This window comes from Argentina silus, assembly GCF_951799395.1.
Source record: "Argentina silus genome assembly, chromosome: 6".
In the NCBI taxonomy this organism is placed as follows: Eukaryota; Metazoa; Chordata; class Actinopteri; order Argentiniformes; family Argentinidae; genus Argentina; species Argentina silus.
Window position 1 is genome coordinate 9,471,768 of NC_139660.1, and position 25,680 is coordinate 9,497,447.

At 40.1% G+C, this 25,680-nt stretch overlaps 1 protein-coding gene across 2 annotated transcripts; it reads right to left on the reverse strand.

Moving 5' to 3' along the window:
* Nucleotides 1-4,995: 4,995 nt before the first annotated feature.
* On the reverse strand, nt 4,996-25,680 carry znf644b (zinc finger protein 644b). 2 transcript variants are annotated; one of them, XM_083672256.1, is made up of 7 exons: nt 25,578-25,680; nt 23,382-23,431; nt 11,171-14,074; nt 10,334-10,900; nt 7,500-7,625; nt 7,217-7,319; nt 4,996-7,008 (listed from the first exon to the last, which is right to left on the reverse strand). In XM_083672256.1, exons 3-7 carry the CDS (start codon nt 14,058-14,060, stop codon nt 6,798-6,800), a joined length of 3,897 nt encoding a protein of 1,298 aa, XP_083528382.1. In that variant the 5' UTR covers nt 14,061-14,074; nt 23,382-23,431; nt 25,578-25,680; the 3' UTR covers nt 4,996-6,797. The 2 variants fall into 2 exon arrangements, 1 of the variants encoding a protein (XP_083528382.1); XR_014554279.1 differs by having other exon boundaries at nt 6,872-7,008; nt 7,500-7,570.

Here is a 25,680-nt window from a genome sequence, read left to right on the forward strand (position 1 = left end):
TCACGCGCGACATGTCTTGTCTGACTCGTCATTTCTGGCCCATATTATGCATTTCTTACCCTATCCAAATCAAATCTCTTTCGTTTTATGGCTTGTCAAGCCTCCAATTTATTGAAGTAAAAAAAGGAGGTCAGTCTGCGCCTAGAGGGATGAAGGGCAGCTGCTCGCTGACCAGCTCTCCGTCACACCTACCTCTATTTCTAAAGGCATTCTTTAGCAAGTAATTAATAGGAAATAATGGCGTTGCCAGAGGTGCTACATCACTATCGAGAATGTCATGGTCTAAGCAGGACTCTGGACGACATTATTATTTTTGTTATTGTAAATGACACATAAGTGCTGAAACGTGCTATTGGAATTGACATCAGCCACGCTTGCCTGCGTCTTAATAGCAGACAGTTTCCGCAGAGGAAAGAGGATATAGCCTAAATACACACACTAGCACACTATTCAAGTGCGAATTACCTATTTGTAGCCTATAGTGCAATCTACAATAAATGGTCATTGCATAATGCATCTTGCACTGTATTGTGATGTTTTTAGCATCACGGTATAGGCTTAACACTGTTGTTTACTGTACATTTACTGTACGTTTTATCCAAACTAAATGTATAGGCCTGGGCAATTTATCAGAGAGTAGTCTTATATTTGATGGATTATTTTACTTATGAAGCAGGGGATATTTTAGAGGCCATTTGAGCGGCCCAGGATATGACACAATTGATGTTATCCAAATCGAGACAAAACCGAGCATAGAGAAGAAGCCTACCAACCACATTCCCGGAAAATATCAGATATTTGAGAGAATCCTACATGTTGGCTTTAACGCTAGATTGATCAAAACGAAGTCGTGTGATTTTCATATGTATAAATCTTAAATACTATATTGTATAATTGCACCATACCGCGCTTGTCTGCTCAATTAGCAGAAACAATTATTATAATTCTAGCCCTAATTATGTCTCAATTTAACGCTGGCAATCTAGTCTATAATTCAGTAATTAAAATCCGCTCTGCCCCAGTGCCTTTAGGGCAATACATGATTAGGACCTGTCAGCTGCTGAACTGAACGGAACCAGTCAAGCGTGTTGTGCAACATGACCCGGTATTGTTAAATCTTGTCAACATATTAACCTGAATTCCCAACAGTCATCATGAATTGAATTGGTACATTAGAAAAGATAGAGGAAATGGGAAAATTGTGTCTAATTGAAAAACAGTTGGCATTTTATTATCGAAGAAAGGTACATTAATGAGGAGTGTTTTACAGGATGTCAGATGATGCCCTAAGCCCCAGGTCCAGATAAAACTGTCCAGTTAAAGTAATTTAGAGGGAAATAATAATCGTATGCCTTTTCATTCCTTTTATTCATTAACCTTTATGTAAGTGTCATAGATGCAAATAATGGTTTATTTATTTAGAATATCTTAAATCTCTGCCTCAAAGTACAGCGGAATAGCGTAAAATCCTCATGACAGAAACAACATTATTGTTATACACTCGCATTCAAAACTGGTTCTAATGTATATGTGTAGAATATAGGGTATTGGGGCACGGTCCATTGAATATGTTTTGATTTAATCTTTGTCAGGCAGTGGAGACACAATGGCATTTGACAAGAGATGAAGCATATTTTTGAGGACCAAAATGGTGCATCCCAAGCAGTTTTTATCCTTGTCAAAATGTATTGATTTCTGTTCTTTTATGGAGTGGTTGATGTCTTCCTTACTCAGTCCATACTGGTCAGTGGGAGAGGTTGACCTTTCATCCAATGTGTGAAACACCAATCCTAATCAGCATAGATTTATGAGAAGACCCATGTTTCAAACACTGAATACCTTGTATTTTGGAAGTGTTTTATTTAATTGTGGGGCAATTAAATGCAGTCAGTTACAAAATACATAATTCTATTCTTCACTCTTATGTATTGAAATGTACAGTAACACTAAAAAGTAAGCTTATAAATGAATCAAGAACTAAAATATGATCAATTTTCCACGGTCTGTGATAGCACAAACATCATTTGAGATTATGTCAGTGTGTCATCATCACAACAGAGACTGTACTTCGCTGCTAGATGCGTCATTAAAACAGTGTTGAGAATTGAGAAACTGGACTAGAAGGCCATGTTCCCCCAGGTTGTACTATTATTGCATTTTGCATTTTTGCAACACTTTCTAAAGGGTCAAGAAAATTACACATTTTCAAATTTGAATATAACTACAGTATGCTCAGTCTTCAATGGCACAACTTTCCATGGTAAGTCTTTCCATAGTAAGTATATTTTCATGAATAATTCTTAGAAACATTCATATATATGCTAGAAACATAATATTACATGGATTATTCAATTCGTTGCTAAACTTTCAGGAGCAGCCAAAGAGTAGCAGGGGGAGAGAGAAGGGGCAATGGAGTTGATGAATTTCTTTCAGCCACAATCAGTGCACCTGGGTTTCCTTTGGTGTATCCAAAGGTAAATAATTTATGGGAGGATAAAAGCATGAGTGGTGGGGAGCAAGACAGTCAGACAGTGGCTGAGGCAGGCTGGCTGGGAATCCACACCCCCTCTCCCACCCCCCCTCCATCCCCACTGAGCTTGCCCCTTGCCGTGTGGTGGCCTCGCACGATGCCTCCTTGGACGACTGCTTGAAGTGCAAATATGTGTTCCAACTTGTTTCTGGTGGCTGTCAGCATGTTTTCCTCTTGTCAGCGGCGATTGAGTGGGGGCCTATGTCACCCTTGTACTGCGACTGTAACGGGATCATTGACAGGCCAGTGACACTGCCCAACCGGATAATGGAAACCTATTGATTTTTTCTCTTTTTTTTTTACAGCAGCAGTCTCTGGCACTTCAGAATAACTGGCCAAAAGAGAGGCCATGATCAATGGTCTTGATCTCTGGATCGCTGCTGCCACATACGGTGGGTGAAAAAGCAAGACAGACAGACATAAACAAGTGCCATCAGTCAATCAACAGTTTCTCATGGTGCAGCCTTTGGTACACCTGAAACACACAGGCAACTATCATCAAAAGCACAACTAACCTTTTCTGAGTGGCTTTATGCATCTCTTTAGCCTCACTCCAGTGCAATATTACAGCCATGCTTTTGCGCCAGAGGGGATTTTTAATTATCACCTAAGGCTCCCCTATTAATATGAAACAACTTGTCTGGTTGCTCAGCTTATGCTTTCTGGAGACTAAAATTAACAAATAAAATATAGAGATTCAAGGCAAACACTCTGCTATTCTCTCATTTTACAATGTTAACTCATTATCATTCCTGATTCTGATTAAATGCAGCCTCTCTTTCTGCTCCATGTGAAAAGGGGATGACGTTTATACATAGTTTTTATCGAGTAATCTCCAGAGAAGAAGCCCTTTGATACCCATGCCTAATGATAACCATGCATTGGCCTGTTACCAGTGGACCCCCATGGCAGATGGCTAGTGTGGGTCCTACCACCGCAACACACTTCTTTATGTCCCTCTCCTCCTCTCTCCCCAGCCAATGGAATAATAAAAAACCCAATCCTGGTCATGGCTAGCTAAATCTCATTATAATCCCTCTTTTTTTATTCATTCGGCCCCTTGGGATGCTGTCTGCCAGCGACGTGGCTTCCAACCTCCAGAGAGAACATCTTTTGAAACAGCCAGGAGACCTAATGAAGTCACAGAGTGGCACAATTATTTCCCAAAGAAGGAGCATTAATGTACTCCAAAATTCCCTCCGGAGAAACATGATGACAATTGGTTTGTACAGCTTTGATCGCTGCTTTAAATACTGCCCAAGATAAACTGCGGGGTTAGCCCCCTGTGCCATTGGTTACTAGCAGACCCAGAAGTGGTTATCAAACAGCAGCTCCATCAAACACTGAGAAAGCTAAAAACAAAAGGTGAAAATGTCAAATTTCATGCAATCACTGTATTTTGATGCACTCTGTGCTGACAAAAGGTCACTATATACTGTATATACAGTGCCTTTGGAAAGTATTCAGACCCCTTCACTTTTTCCACATTTTGTTGTGTTATAGACTCAATTTAATATGGATTAAATTAAAAGAATTTGCCATCAATCCACACACAATACCCCAGAATGACAAAGCGAAAACAGGTTTTTAGAAATACTAAAACATTTTTTAAACAATACATTTATTAAAATTGAAACACAGAAATACCTCATGTACGTAAGTATTCAGACCCTTTGCTATGACACTCTTAAATTAGCTAAAATGCAAAAATGTCATCAACAAATCACTCAATAAGTTGAATTGAGTCCATCTTAATGCAAGGATAATAGTTCAGGTAATTTTGTAATTCATATATTTGTTTTTATAGGGTCTCTGATTTGCATAGGAATCAATTACACACTATGTAAATTAGGATGTCACTACCAACTCTTGATCCTGACAATCTCCCCAGTCCCTGCCAGTGACAAACATACCCATAACTTGATACAGCTACCACTATTCTTCACACAAGAGATGGTGCGGAAACTGCATTGCATGTGCTGGATTTGCACCAAATGTAATGCTTTGTAGTAAAACCAAATAAACACATTTCCAGCCACTTTCTTTGCTGTATCACTTGAATTCATTGTTGCAAACACAATTATGGATATGAGATAGATTATTTTCCATTAAGGGATTCTTTTTGGCCACTTGGTTATAGACCAATTTTGTAGAGTGACTGAGATGATGTTGTCCCATCGACTGTGATTTTTCCTCTTGACCATTCAACTTTGAAGTCTCCCCAGGCCTCAGGGTCGCATTCCTGAGCAGTTTTGTTCCTCTCCATTTGCTCAGTTTCTAATGACAACCTGATCCACACAGTGTGTAATTGATTCCTATGCAAATCAGAGACCCTACAAAAACAAAGATATTCATTCCCAAATTACATGAACTATTATCCTTGCATTAAGATGGACTCAATTCAACTTATTGAGTGATTTGTTGATGACATTTTTGCGTGTCATATCAAAGGGTCTGAATACTTATGTACATGAGGTATTTCTGTATTTCAATTTTAATAAATTTACTGAAATTTCTAAAAACCTGTTTTCACTTTGTCATTCTGGGGTATTGTGTGTGAATTGATGGCAAATTCTTTTAATTTAATCCATTTTAAATTGAGTCTATAACAAAACAAAATGTGGAAAAAGTGAAGGGGTCTGAATACTTTCCGAAGGCACTGTACATGTATAGTGTGCAATATAACAGGAAGGGAACATCTCTCGCTTACAACTGTTTCAGAAAAAAACATTTAGGGCATTTCACCTTACTTTATTTCAGCATTTTTTTCAGTTAATTCTCACTATGTTTACTACAGAAAGCTGAATGAATACATGGTATTAGTGTGCACCATCATTATACATCAAAAATTAAGTACTGTAAGGAGCACTCTGTAGCTTCTATTTCTAGTCAGAAACATGGCATGGCACTAACTGTTGTTTGTTTTAGTTTTGGAGGACTGAGGGAGGTGGTCTTGGCAAGTACACAATCAACTATGTAACCATGTGTATCAACCATGTGACTGGGATGAATTGAGCAGCATTTGTGTTGTGAGTGTGTGTTTCTGTTTTGTTTTAGCTGCAATTGTGCATATCATTTGTACCAGAAAACTAAAGAGTGCGCCTTTAAATCAAACCTTATTATAGTACATTCAAATCTCTGAGACAGATGTTGTCCAGAGATATATAAAACATTACTGTATGTCTTTTACTTATATATCTAACTTGAAGTTTTAGCACCATGAAAATATGATTTACATTGTAACTTGACTTTGATTAGAAAGCCTCTTTTACTGGACGGTAAAATCCATTTCAGAAGGGAAAGATTTTCATTCAGAGAGTGGTGTTTCAGCATCAAAGAATGATACAAAACAATGTGCTTCATTATAATAAACATTAAATACTGAAATACGACTTAATAGGTAAAATTGTGTACTGTATTATGTTGATGGGCTAATTTAGTCTAAACTCTACAGAGGCCTACAGGTTTTAAAGATCCAGTGACCCAACTTCACACTTCAATTTAATATTTCAGTTTAAGGACATACAAATGTATAGGTCTCTGGACTCCAGAAATCAATACACAAAACTGTTTAGCTTTCTCTGCTAGAACATGATCATTCATAATTACAATTAGCTTACTATTTATGTCAGAACAAGTCAAATAGGAGATAATCAACATAAAAGCCATTTGGGAAACAACAACATCTAGTACTAGAAATACTTACTATAGATGATATGAATAATTTACCCTGTTTTCTGATTATGGCTCCTAAAAGGTTACACTTAAAGTAATGGACACAGTATTTGTCACAATGTTGAGGTGTGAGTTGTCTTTTTTTGGTAATGGAACTCAAACGGATTGATAACAAGTTTAGAAGAGGAAGCAAGATTATAGATGTGCCCTTGTTGCATTTACCAAATGGCAAGATTATGTAAAACTTCACTTAATAATTTGAAAGATTTTTACAGCACTACATACATTAGGTTAAAAAAGTTAAGATACAAGTTTCTGGACTGATTGCTATTCTAGCTGCAGGTCTGATTGTTGACATTTTAAGATCTCATGTACGATTTCCAGTAACCGTAATTCTGTACTCTCTGTACTGTAAAGTAACAAGATCTAACATCTAAGATACACATCCTATAAAATAGAGGAGGGGGATATAGCTTTATATAGCTTTAGAATATTTGTATATATCTATATGTATCTATAATGTATCTATTCATATGTACATGTGCAGGAGAGATGTAAAGTGATAAAGTGAACATGTAAACAACGCTCTGGTTCAGGAAACCACTGGAAGCTCCAGAGGGGGCGTGTGCTGCTCCAGGCCAGGGTGCTCATGGGGCAAGGGGAGCATCTCTTGATGGACGCCCAGCACCTCTACCATCCCTGTCCCTGTGTGAGGGACACTGGTGTGCATGAGATGCCTCTGTAAGTGCTTGATCCAGTCCTCCTGGACAGACAAGGGACCCTGGAAGACTAGGTCACAGAATCTGCATGAGAGAGAGTTAGCCATTAGTTCTACAGCCAGATGGATGCTCTTTTGAATCCGAGGTGGCAATACAACTCCTGTGATTTAGTATCAGGTGTTTAAAACATTCACCACCAGTACATCTCTTGACTTATTCATGGTCATTTCATCAAATTCAACATCTGAAGATTGAGGGCTTGATGAGAACACTATGTTGTTGTCCCAATTACCTGCAGGTGAGTCTGTAGATCTGCTCAACTGCATTTGAGAGAGGGAACACCTTCTTTTTTAGCCCGGGCCTCGATCTAGGCTTCTTCTGTTTACAGTCATAGCCTGGGACAAACACAAGTCAGAACAGCTGATCGGACTATACTGTATGACACCATACAATGGTATTCAAAATAGGATCATTACACAAAAGCTATTGTTTGTAATGCTATGTTATAGTAAGCAATGTTCTCTGTTCAGAATTTCATTGGCAATTTTCACAGTATTCAGTCTGTGGAAACTTACTTGTTCCTTCCAACATGGCAACCCTTTTCCTACGTGCGTAAGCTCTAAGATGATTGGACAGGCTGACAGCACTGGGGAAGGTTGTGTTACAATGAATGCAAATCTTCTTATTTGATTCACCTTTCTCTGGAATGTGAGACACAGACATTGAAAAGGAAGACAAACTCAAAAGAAAGCAAAGCAAAGCACACAGTTCAAAACTTTATATCTGTTCCAACAGCTGATTAACAAAGCAAATCTTGCAGAACAACGCCTTTAAAAGTCTACAGAGTACATTTCGCCCAAATGCACTTACACCTCAGGATTGAAAAATAAGAGAGAAAAATAAGAGAGGTGTGTGTGTGCATGTGCGTGTGTCTATATGTGTGTGTGTGTGTGTGTGTGTGTGTGTGTGTGTGTGTGTGTGTGTGTGTGTGTGATCACACTTCATTTAGATGAGTTTGGTGTTGCACTAGGATTCAATGATCAGGTTAGGTTTATAGTCTTCATGTAACCAAGATGAGTCCCCTACCTGACAATCTCTCTGTCTGTGTCTGTGTCTGTCTGTGTCTGTCTGTGTGTGTGTGTGTGTGTGTGTGTGTGTGTGTGTGTGTGTGTGTGTGTGTGTGTGTGTGTGTGTGTGTCTCTCTCTCTCTCTATCTCTCTCCTGGGGTTCCCTACCTGACTCATAGTAGCAGCAATAGGGAATAAGACGTTAGGGGATGTGTGTTTATATGTGTGTGCCTGAGCTTAATATCAACTGCAAGAGTGCAAGAGTTAGTGTGTGCGTGTGTGTGTTGGCACGCTCAGTGGTCCAGGTTGTGTAGTGAAACAGAGTGACTCCCCCTCTGTCTCTCTAGAGGGGTAGGACAGGAGAACAGGTATGGTGTGTGTGTGTGTGTGTGTGTGTGTGTGTGTGTGTGTGTGTGTGTGTGTGTATGTGTGTGTATGTCTGTGTGACTCTGACTTCAGGGGTTAGGATTGGTGCTATATAGTTGAATAGCTTATTAATAGATAATATATTAAACCAACAGCAGGGGAATTTCTCAAAGATAACTGAAGTGTGGCTCTTGATATGTATTAAAAAAACAGAAAGACTGAGATATTAGTATGTTATTACATTATTGGTTGAAGTAATAAATAACATAATTAGTTGCTACAGGGTTTTAGGGGGCTTTCAAATGGTTTTAGGTGATTCACAACATGGATGAAAAGAGGAATAACAACAAATATGACAGAGCACACTAAGATTAACAAGTAAAACTGCTATTCCCTGTGTGTCCTCACCTCCTCCATCACCTTCCATCTGTTTTCAAATTCGAAAGATCTGTTTTGCACTCTGCTGTTTGAGAAGTGTTGTTGAGGGTAATATTTATCACAATCCAACGTCTTCAGGGGGCCTATTTTCACTGAGGGCACCTACTGTATGTCATGGAGAGATTGGGCCGATTTTGTGTTTCTGAATTTGCCTAGTGACACAAATAGTATTCAAGCATACCGAATATGGACAGATATGCGAATATACCAATATTGTACATAGGTAAAAAATGTTCCCATGTTTCTGTGCATCTAGGGTAAACCTTCAATTGGTACAGCATTTGATTAACTATGCATTCTCACTACGCACTCTAGAGAGGGTTTGATTATGTGACAAGACCACATCATTGAAAAAAAGTTACTGGCAATGGTGTGAAAATCAAAGTGACAGCAATTAATTTCATACCTAATAGGGAAAAACATCTGCGTTTTTTAAAAAATGTTTTAACCATGTCAAGCCACCAACGGTTATTTAAATTACCTGCAAATCGTGTCAAATGAATCACTTCTTGGTTAATTAACAAAATGTCCCAAAACCTTTAAGCATAGAGTATATTCTCCCCTCTTCGTAATGTGCTAAATCACCATTGAACATTAAGCTGATTACAGCCTAGAACGGTAGAAGCCATTTTATCTGAATGCTTGAGAGAGTCTATTCCCCATTTATTGTTTCAGCTTTTAGCTACTGTAAATATGTACTGGAAAAAGTATCAATGACATTCATGCCAACAATGTCAGCCATAAACAACCAATCACTAGAATTCCTCATAAATTCAGATGGACATCTGGAAAAAAAATATGGTTTTAAATCTTTATCAACATCTTTCTGCATACCCAACAGAAACTCTTATTTGGACAGACATTAAACAAAGGTGTGTAAACACAGCTGATGTGCTTCCAGCTCCACATCAAAGGATGTGATGGCTTTTTAATTTCAATTTCAAAGGCACTTTGGTGACATTCATTCTTTTTGTGCGTTACAATAATTCAATTGATTGTGAACTTTTCCTTTTTACGTTGTTTCACTGGCTTCTGCATGTTTCTAAAGACTTCAAGGTTGCTGACAGCAGCAGAGCTCAGGAGTATGATGCATCTCACATACATATTTAATGGAGCGCTATTTGATTGAAATTGTGTGATTTAACATGAGCGTCTGTAAATAATGAAACACTGTAGAGGTAGTACAACATACAAAACAGCTGTGGAACACGACAGTTTGTGTACAGTTGTAGCAAGCTTATCATAATTGGAGGGCACCAGTCACTGTATATTACTAACCCTCTAACATCTCAAGAAAAAGCCAGTAGCCCCTACTCCTAAGATACCTGTATAGAGCTGAAGGAATTGGGTAAAATGTAATTATTAAACTAAAATGATCATTAGATTACTGCCTGTAATCTGTAATTCTGTTGAATGTTACTTACAGACTACGCAAATAATGTTTCAATGACATTTTAACACTTAAACATAACAGCTCTTCAATAATAGCAGGGGACTGTTGTATACTTTGAACAGAAGATAAATGTGAGGATCCTTACCATGGGCCCAGTTTTGTTCCACGTTGGTGGCCAGTGTACCCTCAATGCTCTCTTTGGTCACAGTAAAGTGCTTCCTGGCTGCATATGAGTCATCTCTTATCTGTAGCTCCTTTTCCAACTTTCTCTTCTTCAGCAGCTCTACTAAAGTGCTTGAGGAGGGCTCACTGACCCCATGTGTCTCCACCTCTGTCCTATTCCTCTCAGAGAACTCTCCCTCCTGTCTGGGTGCACTGGGAGCCCAAGGAGTGGTGTCCTGGCCGCCATGCTGGATCTTCACTGGGACCCCTGTGGGGGTCAGGAACAGCCCGTCACTGCCAATGAACTTCTGAGAGACAAAGGGCCGTGAGAGGAACTGCTTCTTGTTGAGGCTCTGTAGGATGTTCTGGTGCTCCGTCTCGTCCTGGAGCAGTTCGTTGAGGATGCACACAGGAGACTTGCTGGTGCTGGTGATTGTCTTGCCTATTCGTTTTAAGTGACCCCTCACATGGTTAGAGAGGCCAGTCTTAGTGTCGAACCAGCCCCAGCACAGGGGACAAGTGTGTTCACCCTGCGACTCCGGCTTGTCAGCTGTAACATGGAGTACAGAAGTGTCACAAAGAGGCATGTTAATACAACGTTTAACTCAAAACAGTTTATATGGATACCAACAGTCCCCTGCTAGTACAGGGTAATAACTTATTAATTACTTTTCTGTCAACAATAGTAATATAAAACAGTATACACCCACACAAAGAAAAGTTACATTCTGTAAAATGTTAGTTATAAATATAGTTACTGTGTTGTTGCAGGTACCTGTAATATCACTACAATGAAGCATGAGAACAAATAACAGATAACCTTTTTTGATTCTCCGTGACACAGAGGAGATCTTTCTGCGGATGCGTGGCTGGCGATCCTGTGAGGCCACTTGCTCTGGAGACACAACATGACGAGCATCGTAACTCAGCCCCACTCTGTGCAGATGCCCACGCACATGATTGGACAGCCCGACTCCAGACTCAAACATGGCAGGGCAGTAGGGACAGGACTTCTGCTCGGTTCCAAATGGGGCGGAGATGTCATAGGGCTCACTTTGCGGGACAGTGGGTGACTCTGGAGAATCCTCACAAACCGCACTTTCAATATACTCCTCCTTGATGATGAGCTGCTGTATGTCATCGCTGTCATCGTCCTCCTTGTCGTTGTTTCCAAAATGGTGGTCAGCAGGTGTACTCTCTTCTTTGACAGAAGCCCTCTGCCTCCGTATGAAATAGCTGCGAGCATAGGGGTTCCTCTCATTTTCACTGCTGTCCAGGAAGTTTGCTGTGGCCTCGCTAGTGTAGTCACTGAAGTCATAGGTGTCATCATAACAGTCTTCCTTTGTGTCATCAGGTGCATTGTGTGCCTTAGAACTTTGGTTACATTTTGGTAAAACATTATCAACCACCTTATCCATAGTGTTGCGGAAAGGGGTTGACATTTTTCTTTTGGATGGAGACTTTTGGGTAAGAGCTTTCTCCTCTAAACTCTTACTGGCCAAGTCACTGCTGTCTCCCTGACTGTTGTCAGAATCATAGTCTTGATAGAACATATGGTCTGATTTGGAAGTCTTGGATGTAAGCAACACATCAATGTTTGAGGGATATTTTGTCCTCTCTGAGATGCCAGAAACTACGCGGTCATACTCTTGATTGTCTTCCTCAACATAAGGGAGACCTGTTGTCACATCTATTTTTTCTGTTGGTTGTGGAGATAATTTGCTTGGCCTGTCACTCCTCTGCAAAGATGATGACAGCTTGTTTGTTGAGCTGCCAAGACTGCACTTGAACTGTGAGGAGTTGAGACCTTTGTACGTCTTCTGTGTGTCTGTATTTCTCATATAAAAGTCAGCTATACTACTGGACCAAAAGGGCAAGTCTGCTCTTTTCCAAAAAGCAGGCCTCTTGATACAGAACTTTGGCTTTAGCTGCAGTAGTTTAAAGTCTGCTTTTTTGGACTGGTCAGCTATCCTACATTGACCAAACATAGAGTTTGTATGATCAGACCCTTTATTTAATGGTGGACTTGCACATTCATCATCAGACGACTGCTGGTGTATCAGCTCAAAATGCCTTTTGAGGACATTATCATTTTCGGTGCTGAAAGGACACACTTTACAGTGAAACAGAACATTTCCCAATACTTCATTGCTCTTTGTAGAAATATTTGAGTCTTCCTCTTTTCTCATCTCCATATATTTGGGCTGATGTGTGTTGCAGTGCACTGTATAGAGGTGTGCTTCAAGCTCCCGCTCTGTCAATGCCATGTGATTGCACTCCTCACAGCAGTAGTAACGTTTGTCCTTCTCATGCGTCTTAGCATGCTGGACAAATGTTTTGGGGCAGTTAGTTCCAAACACACACTGGGGGCACTGCAGTCCAGCATTCCTGCCTTCATCTTGAAGTTTGTTGAGTCCCTTGATTTCCTCCATCAGTTTCTCACGTCTCTCTTGGTGGATAATCATGTGCTTCAAGAGGGAGTTGCGATCACGGAACGAACGCCCACATTCTCTGCATATAAAGGGCCGAGGAACACTCTCATGGCATACCTGATTATGCCCATCTAAATGATACATCATATGTCTATGCAAATGCCTTTTCTCCTTGAAATTAACATTACACTTTGTACATGGAAAGAATGATGGCTCTTGTTCATATTGCTCTATCTTAAGCTGCTCAGGTTTTCCACTATAGAGAGCGTCTACATGTTCAATGTGATTGTCCTCATGGCAACCTGTCTCCGATGTTCTTAGAATCAGCTGCTTTGTGACTGCAGGGCTGTTACTGGAATGCTCTTGGCATGGATCCACAGAATGTTGTAAATTAGGCCTTTTACATGTGGAATCATCTTTGTTGGAGATGTCAAAGTCATCATCATCATTATTCTCATCATCATCATTATGTGGCTTTTTGTGGGTGTGATTTAAGCTGTGTATTTTGCGCTTCCTCTGTCTTTGGCTCACACGCTGAGGAATCACTTCAGCCTTTCTCTCCAAGCTTGTGTCAACCGTGTGGCCATTCCACAAAAAATGGATGAGCTCTTTTTGTGGATCCCAGTTTATTGCCTCTGCGCTATCGTAATCATCTGAGGAGCTCTCTGAGGACTCTGTATTAATGTCCCATATAGATCTGGCATGTATTCCCTTGCTCATCAAGATTTGGCTAATGTTGGTTTGGTCTGGGCTGTCGCCTGACCGAGTGGCATAGGGCAGTTCAGACTCACTCTCCTCAGAGTCAGACAGTGACGAGTTGGCACCTGGTGGCATGGGCAGTGTTTTTAGGACAGTTCCTGTTGTGTTCTTCAGAGCGTCTGATTGAAGCTCACTGGGTGGCGGTAACACCTGAGGGCCTGTGTCCTTCTCTGGCTGCTGTTCGGCATCCAGGACATTGTTGGGCAAAATGCTGCCTTTGTTCAGGACACAGCGCTCCTCTGAGGTGGGGTGTGAACCAGGTCCATTAACAAGTGCTCCTGAAGGCAATGAATTGCCTGGGTGGGGAACAGCAGGGACACTGCTGTATACAAATGGATTCGGCTGGGCTCCATTTAAAGGGTTTTCGTGTCCATCTGAGGACAGCTGCTCTGACAGACCTGCAGCATTGTTCTTCAGGGAGGATGTGTGACTGTGTAATGGCTCCTGAGTGGGACCTGAGCTGTCAGACACTGATTCCACGTCTTTGTCCTCTTGTGCATTTGGCTTCAGATCAGCCATCTCACCAATGCATTCTGGAAGAGAATATCATAAAATCATCTTCAAATATGCTCAATAATTAATATCAAAAATGAATATAAAAAGGCAATAAAATATACATGATTAAACAATTGCAAATTATAATATATACAGCTAAAAACAAACAATTAAACTATCACAGGGCATTGTTTCAAAATGTCAAAATGTAATAGAGAGTAAGAATTCTACAATTATTCTTTATTCACACTAAGAATCAGTCACTGTTACGTGGCAGCTTGGCTATCTCCCCACTGTTCCACAAAATGTGAGTGGTATTATTCTCTGCTGCTTTATGATTTTTCAACACCCTCTTCCACCACTTCTATTCACAACAAACCCTGCTGTTAGCCCTGGATACCCTGGTGAGGATGCTTAATTATGTGAGCACACCTCTGGGATACAACCTTCCTGTTTCTCCCCCTAAAGTTCTCAGCCGCTTGCTAAAATTGACCAATTTCCATGGGAACAAAGTACACTCCCAATGAGATCATATTCTGTCTTATCACTCTCTGATGGTGCCAACACAGATCCCAGCACGAGACTGTTGTTGCTTGAATCCTGACAAATTGGCACACACACACACACGCTCTTTATAACACACCTACTGTACACACACAAACAGCCATAAAATGTCAGGGCAGGTTGCTGGATGTAAGACAGATTGAACTGTTGAATACAGCCATTAGGCTCTAAAAAGGGTGGAACATATACAAATAAATTATAAATATTATATTAATAGAATTAAATTTACAGTATAGCAACATACGTCAGACTGTGCATTGAGGTATATTACAACTAGGTGCAATGTAAGCCTGTGTGTCCAAGGTTGCTGTAGCCCTGCTAAACTAAAATATACAGTATGCTCAGTGGATTTGACATCCAATGCTGGCTGCTCTCTACAGGAAGCTGTGTTGCTAACGAAGTGGTAAATTCAGTGTTAATGAGTGGCTTCACTGTTACCACCTCAGAGGTAAAACCTTCCGAGCTCCATATTCTCTCCATCTGTTGTGGTGTTAGGAGTGCGGAGGGAGAACAGACGCTTCACATTTAAAGTGAACTTCACTGCTACCCCCCCAAACAGCAGGGTGGCAAAGCCATCAGAATATAATGTCAGCTTTAAATGTACAGGCCTCATTAGCAGCCAACTCGCACACGTTTCTGGTCCATATATAACAAGCAGGGTTCAACAGAAATGCGTTTTTAAAAAATTAATTTGCTTCTATTTACTTCATTTAGTCAATGTTAAAAGGCTGACTTTGCCTTCCCGGAAGCTATTTACAAGGATTATAAGCTTAAATACATTTAAGCCGTATGTACAGATCGATCTGTACTATGAACTGTTTTACCATTCCTGCTCTGTGCTTTCCCCCAGACATCCTCCATGTTCCTTAATGATGATGTTCCAAATCAGATTCAGAGGGAGAACCATTGTGTTCAGCCTAAATCCACTGAACAAATGAAAGAGCACTTAACTCTAACACCTCTCAGAGATGTATATGGCAGTTGGCTTTTTCTTTCTTTGATTCCATTTTTTTGGTCTATCAGCATTTGCAGTAACACTCCTATTGCACATCATCTTGAGGTTACTACAGAAAAAACAGTGAGGCGATAATTGCATATTATCATAATTATTCTGTAGTCCCTGCAGATAAAGCTTTCTGGGATATTTAATGATCCCCTTGCCTGACCTTCCCATTCCTCATGAGCCTTAAGCATTTAAAACTTTAACTGTCTCACTCTTGACCATCACCAAATCTTGAGAAATGAATTCTATCTATTGCTAAAAACTTTGAAAGTGTTGGATTTAGATTTGTGTCAAAGGTTATAAGACAAAAAAGTCAAATATATTTTTTATGTGTACTGTATGTTGCCTCCATGCATTGACATACGTATTTATGTGTCGGTGCCAAAATTACATGATATTTTATTAAACACATTTCATAACACTGTCCCTGAAATGGACAAAAGATCAAATCAACAGCCTGAAGACAGCACAATACAAACTGAACGCCTGGCCTAACATCATGGACACAGAAAGATGAGGAGAAACTTTTTTGGTGCTAAAGGTTTATGAGATCAGGGGTGTCCGAACAAATTAATTCATCCAACTGGACTGTGGACCCAGGCTGGCAGCACTGTGGAGGTAGTGGTGGAGACCAACTGGGACCAGTCAGCCAGACCATTTCAACTGCTAGAGCTGTCTGTATGGATCAACAGCCATCCCCATATCTCTCTGCCCCCGCCTTCGCTGGAGAAACATCTAAACAAGGGGGGCTGTGGCCCCTCAAGTACTGAGCTACACAACTTCCTCTGCTAATGGGAACTATTGATTTATTTGACACAATGTGAATTTATGAAGCTGCCTCTCAAGTGTGAGAGAGTATCAAAGCACGGCTCAAAACAAACAGGCAGAGATTCAGCTTGACACTTCAGCAATCCCAAGGAGAGTGTGTTCTCTCAATGCCACAGCGAAGAAAAGGCGCTCGGCTCACTTCATCTGTTGGTGTCTAAAGCCTGCAGTTAACCACACAGACCCAGAGAGAACTAGAGGACCTAGTGGAAAATGATCAGTCTACAACCCTAATAATGCAGTTTAAGACAATAAGTTACTAGGCTATATCAAAAAACCCTATTCAGCAACTAAAACTAGAACCAACAATAATGATTACACAAACCACTCAACAATTTTGTACACCAGAGATTAAAGAGGATAGTTTCATACAATAGGTTTGGCCAGATTAAGTTATTTCTTATCATCCAGAAAGCTTGTCAGCCAAAGGTCATTTCCATAATAATGGCCTCCTCTCTCCCTAATGGGATTTGTGGTGTTATTATGTGTGCCTGTATCCTGAGCAGACACTCTCAGCCCTGTCATCTTGAATTGTGCAAATGTAATTACACAAAGCCTTTGATAACCAAACAATGTCATTCCCTGCTAGAATAACAAGACATATGCATTTGACTCAAATTGTATAATGAGAAGCATTGTATGAGTCACAGGTATAGATTAAAGTAGGCTATTCATGTCTGATATGATCTAAAATATGTTCTAACGCTGATATTTGTTGCAGAGCTTTTCTTTTTGCGTTGAGAGCAGCCATTGAATCAGGTTGAATTATTGCTATAGCATTGCTTGTTAATAGGCTAGTACTACTAGTTATTACATCCAAAGTTTTAAGTGGTTGAAGAATACAGTATGTATATACACAAAACATATAGAGAATAGCATGAAAGTGAAACATAAAGGAATGACACTGATTTCACAAGCTCAGTATGACATGCACCTGGACAATAAACAGGTTCAGACTGCAATGCATACAAAGATTTAAGAATGTCAAAACTTGAGCTTCCTTGCTATTTCAATAACAATGAGTTACAGTTAGGGCATTTCATTCTGAATAAGAGCTGATGGATCAGTCTGAATAAGAGCTTATGGATGAGATAAACTTCACTCATGCACATGTTGAGTCTCAAACAGACCAGTGGTTTTCAAAGAAGAGACTGACTACAAAAAGCCAAATTAACACATAGGCAACAGTGATGCAAAGTTGGGGAAATGTGGACTCCGATTAAACTAGTCAGAGATGTGCTCTGAGAACGGGCCCTGAATCTCACAAAACAAAAGAATACATCCTGTCCAAACGGCAGGTTCATCTCACTAGAGTTAAGACTAAGCATGTCTAAAAAACACACCTCACACCAAACCCCTCACCCAAACCTCGCCTTGCCCCCCTCAAAAAACGAGAGAATCAATGAAATGGCTGTGATGGTAGATTTACTGATGAAAAAAAGGTGTAGCGAGAACATTGGGAGTGATAAAAGGGGACAGGGAGCGAGTGACAGTTGGTTAAGACAGAAGTCATGTTCAATAGCAGGTAGGAACATCAAACGGTGAGTTCACAGGAAACCTATGCAACCTTGTCTTGAAGGAGGATTTTCTGTTGTGTGGAGTAGATTATATCTGTTCAAGCTGCTGACACGGCCTCATTTGCTGCCCGTAGTGTTAGAGGGGGATTAAACGATATAAACTTTGAAGCTTTAAACAATACCTTTCAAAATTAAATGGATTAAGGGAGGGATGTCTGATGGGGATTTCCCAAGGCTTTGTTAGTTTTAAACTCCTCTCCTTTTTAAGGAGAAAAAAGCAGCGGTCAGAGATTTCTCAGGCATGTGACCGTTTTAATGAGGCTGCTCTCACGTTGTGCAGGGCAGTGGGCACAGGAGAGCTGCTGAGCAGATGGCTCTCATAAACATCATATCTGCTCTGTTTAGAAACACGCACACTCATCTCCCAAAACTGAAAGGAAAACAAGCCCTACCAGTGCCGGCAGCCTCATCTACTTGCCTGGTTTTGGCAAGCTGTGCATGCCTGTTGAAATGGCAAATTTCCATTTGCTGTGTTTTCCTCCTCGCAAGAATATGTATGAGTTGTGCATTCAAAATACATATCCTCCCATCTGTTTTAAATGTGTGCTGCAGAGATTGCATTGGTAGATATTTGTATATATTGGTAGTCTGGATGTTGTTGCCTTTTATTAAATGTGATGATTACCGTAGAGGTTACTGTAAATAAATACTTTGGGGCAATGCAAGATACAAGCAGTTGCTGTGATCGGGCATGCTCAGATGCATCTGTCTTTGGTTGAGATGGAAAAAAATATCAAACTTTGTCGCTGCCGCTTTGCTGTAGACACGTGACCAATCAGATGAAAGAAAGTCAGTGTCAAACTCCTCTCCAAATTGAGGACAGGCTCTACTCTGCCGAGCAGACATCAGTAAGCTTAAATTTGGAGAAATGTCAAGCGTAGCAGATATCAGGATGAAACATCTCTCATTACCTTTCTTTAAAAAACATTATATGAATATCTGGCTCTGTCATGAAGAGTACATGGCATGCATGGAAGGCAAAACAGGTAACGAGGCCCGCTCACTAGGCAGCTACAAAGCTACCGAAGATTATTTCATTTCTCAATATTCATTATCCGTTCTTAGAACAATACATTGTCCTGTATTTAAAAAAATACTTTCAATCTATCCTCTCTGAACAACAATGGAGTCTGCCAGGAGACAAGGACATTTGGCGCAGTGTTAGTGAATCTATGGGGATTATACAGTCCTAAGCTTTTAACCAAGAGATAATGCTAGCTAAGTGACATGAGAATAAAGGACGAAGGAAAATGGCATCCCAATTCCAAAACAAGCATTAAAATGCATCTAGATATGGGAATACAAGCAAGCGAACAAAAGCCTGTCCAATCAAACCAAACCTGTCCCACAATGCACTCTGAGTGATCAGAGGCACTGGGCAACTTGAACACACTAGTCCTGACAGCACTGGGATTCCCCTGTGTCATTTCCCAAGGTCCATCTAAGCCATGCACACACGCACACACGCATGTACGATGATTATTCAGTGCTGCTTGTCAATTGCACCTTTTCAACCTGGATCAAGGAGTGGCCTTGCACCAGGGGCCTGCACCAGCGCCAGTCATTAACATGGGAGTGCCACTCTATCAGCTCCAGCTCCAAATAAATCAAAGGGTCGGCCACAGAAGAAAAGGGGCTAATATTTCCTCAATAACCCCAGAGAGGCTCCATGGAGAGATGCAAATTGCCTCCCAGGAGACCCCGGGGGATGTGAAGGGGAAGCTCACTGGGAGGCAACGGGAAGCTAATGAGTATAATGGTAAATGTATACAAGGAGAGAGAGAAACCCTCTCTATTCATACCAATTAATATAATCTTATCAATGGAGGTGCACCGCGGAGAGAGTCAGCGTCAACCCTGGTCACTGATCACAGGCCCTCCTCTCCACTTCCACCTTGTGAGCGCCCTGTATTATTCAACACAGGCCATGGTCATTAACCCTGTGGGAGGGTGGGCCAGGCCTGGGGGGGTTAAGGAGATTTTAAAAACCGCTCACTCCCCAGATCAAAACAAATAGGACCATATCAAAGAGGTTAAAAAATGTCCCTTTTTGAAGAGCAAGGGATCCCCCATTGTTTTTGAGACCTTATTTTTTACAATGCTGATGTTGCAATATTCCATCTGTATAGAACACCACCAGGATCCTCCAACAGACATGTTCAGTGATATTGTACATTGATTAACCATATAGAGGAGCTTAATGGCATCACCTGATAATATACAATATGACATTAAATAGCTGCATGTGTTATGCTGTGTGCATGATTGCATCAGTGCGCATTCAGAAAAAATATCCACAGAATATAGGATTTTGTGAGGGATGATTTGATCTTCCATTCCTTTTATTTCATTTCTTTGTTCTTCCTACTAACTTTCCCTTTCATTAACTGATCGTGCAGAATTCATTTCAAGTTGACTTTTCAAAGACTCTTACTCTGCTGTTCACAAGGCAACACTTTCATCAACAACATTCGGTTTACTCATAATAAATACCTCATTTGAAGCCCTCAAAATATTTTCATCTCTAACGATTCCAGCACTTTACATTCACCAGTGCTACGAACTGAACATGTTAGAGGTTCTCTCTTCATCAGTTTATGTTGATACACTTCTATTTCTAAAGAAAAGCTATCAGTATCAGAGGCTGACCAATCATAATGACGGAAAAACACTACGTAAAGCTTAACTTGCAAAATACTAAGAGAGCTATGCAAAGATTACTGACACTGACTGAAATTATTCAACGATGTTGTTCAAGCTATGCTGTTTTCAAACTGACATGGCTATTTGATTACTTGTCTGATTTGTGTCAGGGGAGGCATTACTGTAACATAATCATGGGTAAATACTCCAGTACCAAGCATGACCAACAGATGGCACCTGCAGCCCTACTGTACACTGGTGGACACAACACTTGACTGGCAGAGACACAACACAACTGAGAACTTCATGACAAGTGATTGACAAAGAACTCTAACAATGATACCAATGATATTTTAACTCCTTTCCTTATGCACCTGCACATCACCAGGACATTGAATGATTATGGTATATGCAATTAAACCATAAGACTGCAATCTCACTGCAGTAAAATGAGATTCCCGATAGTATAGTAGAGCAGCATTAGTATTGCATACTGATGCTGTAGAGGTCTTACCCCTCTTAATAAGTGAATACTAAAATCAGAATACGACTTAGTTTAAGGGAGCATTTGCACTGCCTAAAAAGGGCAACAAATCCTTCAAATACATAATATGAAAGAATGCCCCTGATCTATCCTTTTGAAGGTCATTTATCAAGACGGAGGAATGTGGCAAGCAGTAGCACATTGGAGGAGGATTTGTCATCCAGGGATCATTGAGAGGAGCGAAATGAAGGTTAATCACTATGTAACTACTCATATGTATAATGCTAGTCTCTGAATGCCAAATTTCATTCAGCGTACCTATAAAAGCCCAACATCAGCATAATGGTAGGTAACCTCTGTACCTCACGCTCAAATATCACATCTGACTCAGAGAATAAATGGAAAATTTAATGAGGAAAGTGCTGACCACAACCTTGATAGATATCACAGAAAGATACAGCTGGCTTGGAACTAATGTAGTGGCAAACTTCTGCCTTTACCCTTTCAATCAATAGAGACACTGGATTTACATTTTTGGCTAATTGGCACTCAATGAAAGAATAGCTTCAATAGAACATTCTTGCAGCCTTGGTTGTATCGATCCTAAAATCTGCCAAGCACTTACAAACACGTCTATTCCTCTTTTTTCTTCTTGTCTGTGTTCTGGTATGTGGTCTAGTTTGGATTACACTACATTATGGGGCAGGTTGCTTGCTGTGTATTTGTAAGACAAAATCATAAATATGCTATTGAGATTTCTTTAAATGATGGTACCTGTAGTTCTCAATACATTCTGTGGAGTCTGTGGTGATTTCTCTCTTCATTCCAAAATTGTATGTATGCTTTTGTTTTGCGACTGTCATCATCACTGATGTCTCAAAAGATACTTTTTTTAATAGTGCCTATATATATGTTATGACATATCCTTTTATTTTTTATAAACAGTCTTAAATGATTCACTAATTACTGGGTAATTTCCATTATGCTCACCTATTGTAATGGTTCATTATTCATCTATATTTTTAATATCTTAGAATGAGGGATTAGAACATTAGTGATCATATTCTGCCCCTTAGTGGTGGAAATGGTCTGTAACCTGAATAAGGTGTTATGGGATGAGAGAGAGGTTTAAACAAGCCTGTGTTACTGGGGGTCTGCTGCTTGTGGCTTACCACTTCAATGAGTCTTTGATAAGGGGGAGAGCAATCTTACCAGCTTTTTCTGATGGAGACTATAGTAGCTGAATCCAGGCTCTCATTTTAATCAGTTGCAGATTTACTATTTGGAATCCAGTTGAGGTCATTCACTTGTCATGAAATGACTCATTTAAACAAGTTTAGGGGTCAAATACCCAGTAGACCCTTACGCAGCTAGGCTCTCTACACATGATGCACTGTATAGATAAAAACATAACAAAAATAATGGATTTACAATCCTATATAACATAACCTGATAACGTATGACAAGACGTAAGAGAATTGCGTAGAATGATATGCGATTGACTAATACCTTTCTGTACAATGTGAGTTATCGCAGAATAACAAGAGCAGACTTGTCACTGCCTATAACCTGCCATGTGTAGTTGAAAACACTAACACATGTATCTGACATCTAAGATTTAATTTGACTGCTAATCACACCCAGCTATAGTATCAAAGCATTTCACACATCCCTTCTACAGCTTCAGGTGTTGAGGCGGTATGTACTGTAGACATACAACTGTGCGTCTGAATCATAATACCTCCATGGTTAGTCAGATTACGGTTTGAGCTACATATCCTTCTTAGCAATATTAATAAGCATGCATATTTCTCATTTGATTCAGAATGTAGGCCTAATTAACATTGATTGGAGTAAGTATAGTAAATATTGTAATTTCAGCACAAGATGCTTTTGATCAGAGGACACTGATCTAGGCCCAGTCACCCTTTATAAGCAGCATGCAGTGAAATGTTATTCTAATACATGTCTACAAGATAACACAATAACATACTGTACTCTACATGTTACCATTGCTGAATGTGTTTATTTCAGAATCAAACTGTGTTCCTAGAGATACACTTCTGATTAATGGGTCCCCAAGCTGACAGCCCCTGCAGGCTGTTCCTTTGTTAATCATGTGAACGTGTAAATTGTTACCATAACAGCGGTCTTGGCAACAGTTGCTGCAGTACATTTGAATCATTATATCTGTTTAAATCACAATATGTTGATTTACTTGTCTAGATTCCAGAGTAGTGTTTCCTTACCAGTCTATTCCATAACATTGGTTCCACCTAATGATCTTCTGAAAACCCACCTGTAACAAAGACAAAAATCATAGGTTTTTGTTATCTTTATCATTACCTTAGGTTACTTTAGGTACTGTAAATATGCAGACTTTAAGAAATGACTCACGTTCTCCCATTGATAATCACTGCATATCCTAAAGAAAAGATTATCCACACGTATTTCGGAGAAATAGCTACGTATGGCACTTCTTTAATCCTGTTAATTGAATGTATCATTTATTATTTATGTTCAACCAATACCTGCTAATGATCTGCAATGCAATTCAATAGCAGTGTTGGCAACTGAAGTAGCCTCAATAGTTGTGGACCTTCAGTGGGTTTAAAGGTTTAAACTGAGAGGATACTGTCAAAGTGTGCCATAGGACATAAGTCTGCCCTTATTTCTTTGCCACTAATAGATTCCTGCAGACCTCAATGTTCTTGGTAGATCCAAACGATTACTAAAATATCCCATCTCTGCAGCTGCTCCTCAGCTGAGTGGCTAATTCAGGGCAGTGTACTCCCATTAAAGTAGTCCCTGGCGTCTTCATTTATAGCTGCGTGAGCAGCAAGTCAAGCCAAGAGAGAACACATATCTGTTTGCTATGCTAGGCATTCAGGGATTTCAGGCATTAAAACAGTTGACCTTGTGAAGTGACACATAATCAATTTGTGGATAACTTGCCTAGACCATCTAATTTATGTAGTTAAATTGTGATACTGGTTTACAACAAATCCTGTTTGTGTGTGTGTGTGTGTGTGTGTGTGTGTGTGTGTGTGTGTGTGTGTGTGTGTGTGTGTGTGTGTGTGTGTGTGTGTGTGTGTGTGTGTGTGTGTACATACAGTATGTGAGTGTGTATGTGTTACTCTTCAAGAGGAGCTTTTGGATAGATTTTAAAAAAATAAAAAAATAAAAAACATTCAAAAAACATTCAAAACCACCACAGTGACACCTGAGAAGACACCATCAGGAACCAGTCTGTCAAAGTTGTAATAAAATGTCTCTGATGCAAAAGGGCTTTCAAACTTATAGACAGGACTTACATAAATGCAAGTCTAAATAAATACTGATATAGTGATATTTGGAGCATACAGAAAAGAGTCTGTACAAGTGCTTAAAACTTCAGATACTGTATGTGCATAACTACAAGTACAGTGTAGCAGTGAAAACATGTCTCTTTGTTTCACCACACTATTTAGTTTACTAACAACAGCCATACACACTATCTGCTACAGTTCAGTATTTTTGCTCACACTGGCATCCCTCCACCATACTTCAGCAATGATATAATGGTACTATCTTACAGTATATTGTGATATTTATATGAAATATGAAAATGTGGTTATCGCCCAACCCTATGACAGATATTGACTGTAGGGTCTGTAGTAGCACTTCACAGTAGTAGCCTACAGTGTTATTACTGTGGTATGCCAACGTTCTAAGTACAGTGTGTAACAAGTGTGTACATTGTCACTGTAGGGTTAGATGGTAGGTGGATTGACCACCACTGGTTTGAGGAATATTACCATTATCTCCATGACGTAGTATTGCCTCTCATACAGTACAGTATGGTCTTTAGAAAGTAGAGAAGACATATTTACATTCGGCTTACATTCTAAATTCGAAACAAGTGTATTGTGCAGAGGCACAAATTGAGGTATGGAATGGCAGGAAACAATTCCGACCTTGACTGGTTTGCAACGTTCTATGCTCGAAAATGCCTGAGCTGTCAAATCTCTGGCTGCAGCTGCCAGACGTCGCCCCTATGCATTGATGACTGCTTTACCTGATCTTGTGATTCAATGCGTTCGATGAGGGTTATAGCCTCCATCATGTTCTGGGGGAAACGGCAGGTATACAGAAAAAAAACCAAGTGTGTTGAGTAGCCGAACTTTTAGGGAGTGGAGCATACAAGAATGCAGGGCACAATGGCGCACAGTTAAAACGCGTATCGATTTGGAGAGTGCATACTCAAAGTTGGTGAATGGCACAAGTCAAGTCAATCAGTCAGTAATGCATGTCGAGCTTACGTCTTGCGTTATCTCTGCTGTGTGCCAGTGTCAGCTATGTTCCATGCCCAAGCAGGGCTATCACGGAACAAGCTGACAGCAGCACAAGATACAGTGTGTCAATAATACTGTTTACAGACGTGTGTAGCGAAGCATGACACCTACCTTCCCAATGCAGGAAATAATAACAGTGGCAAGTTTGTCATTACACTTGACACTGTACGTTTTTCGTCCTCCATCCATTACACTGTCGCCATTTTGCTTAAAA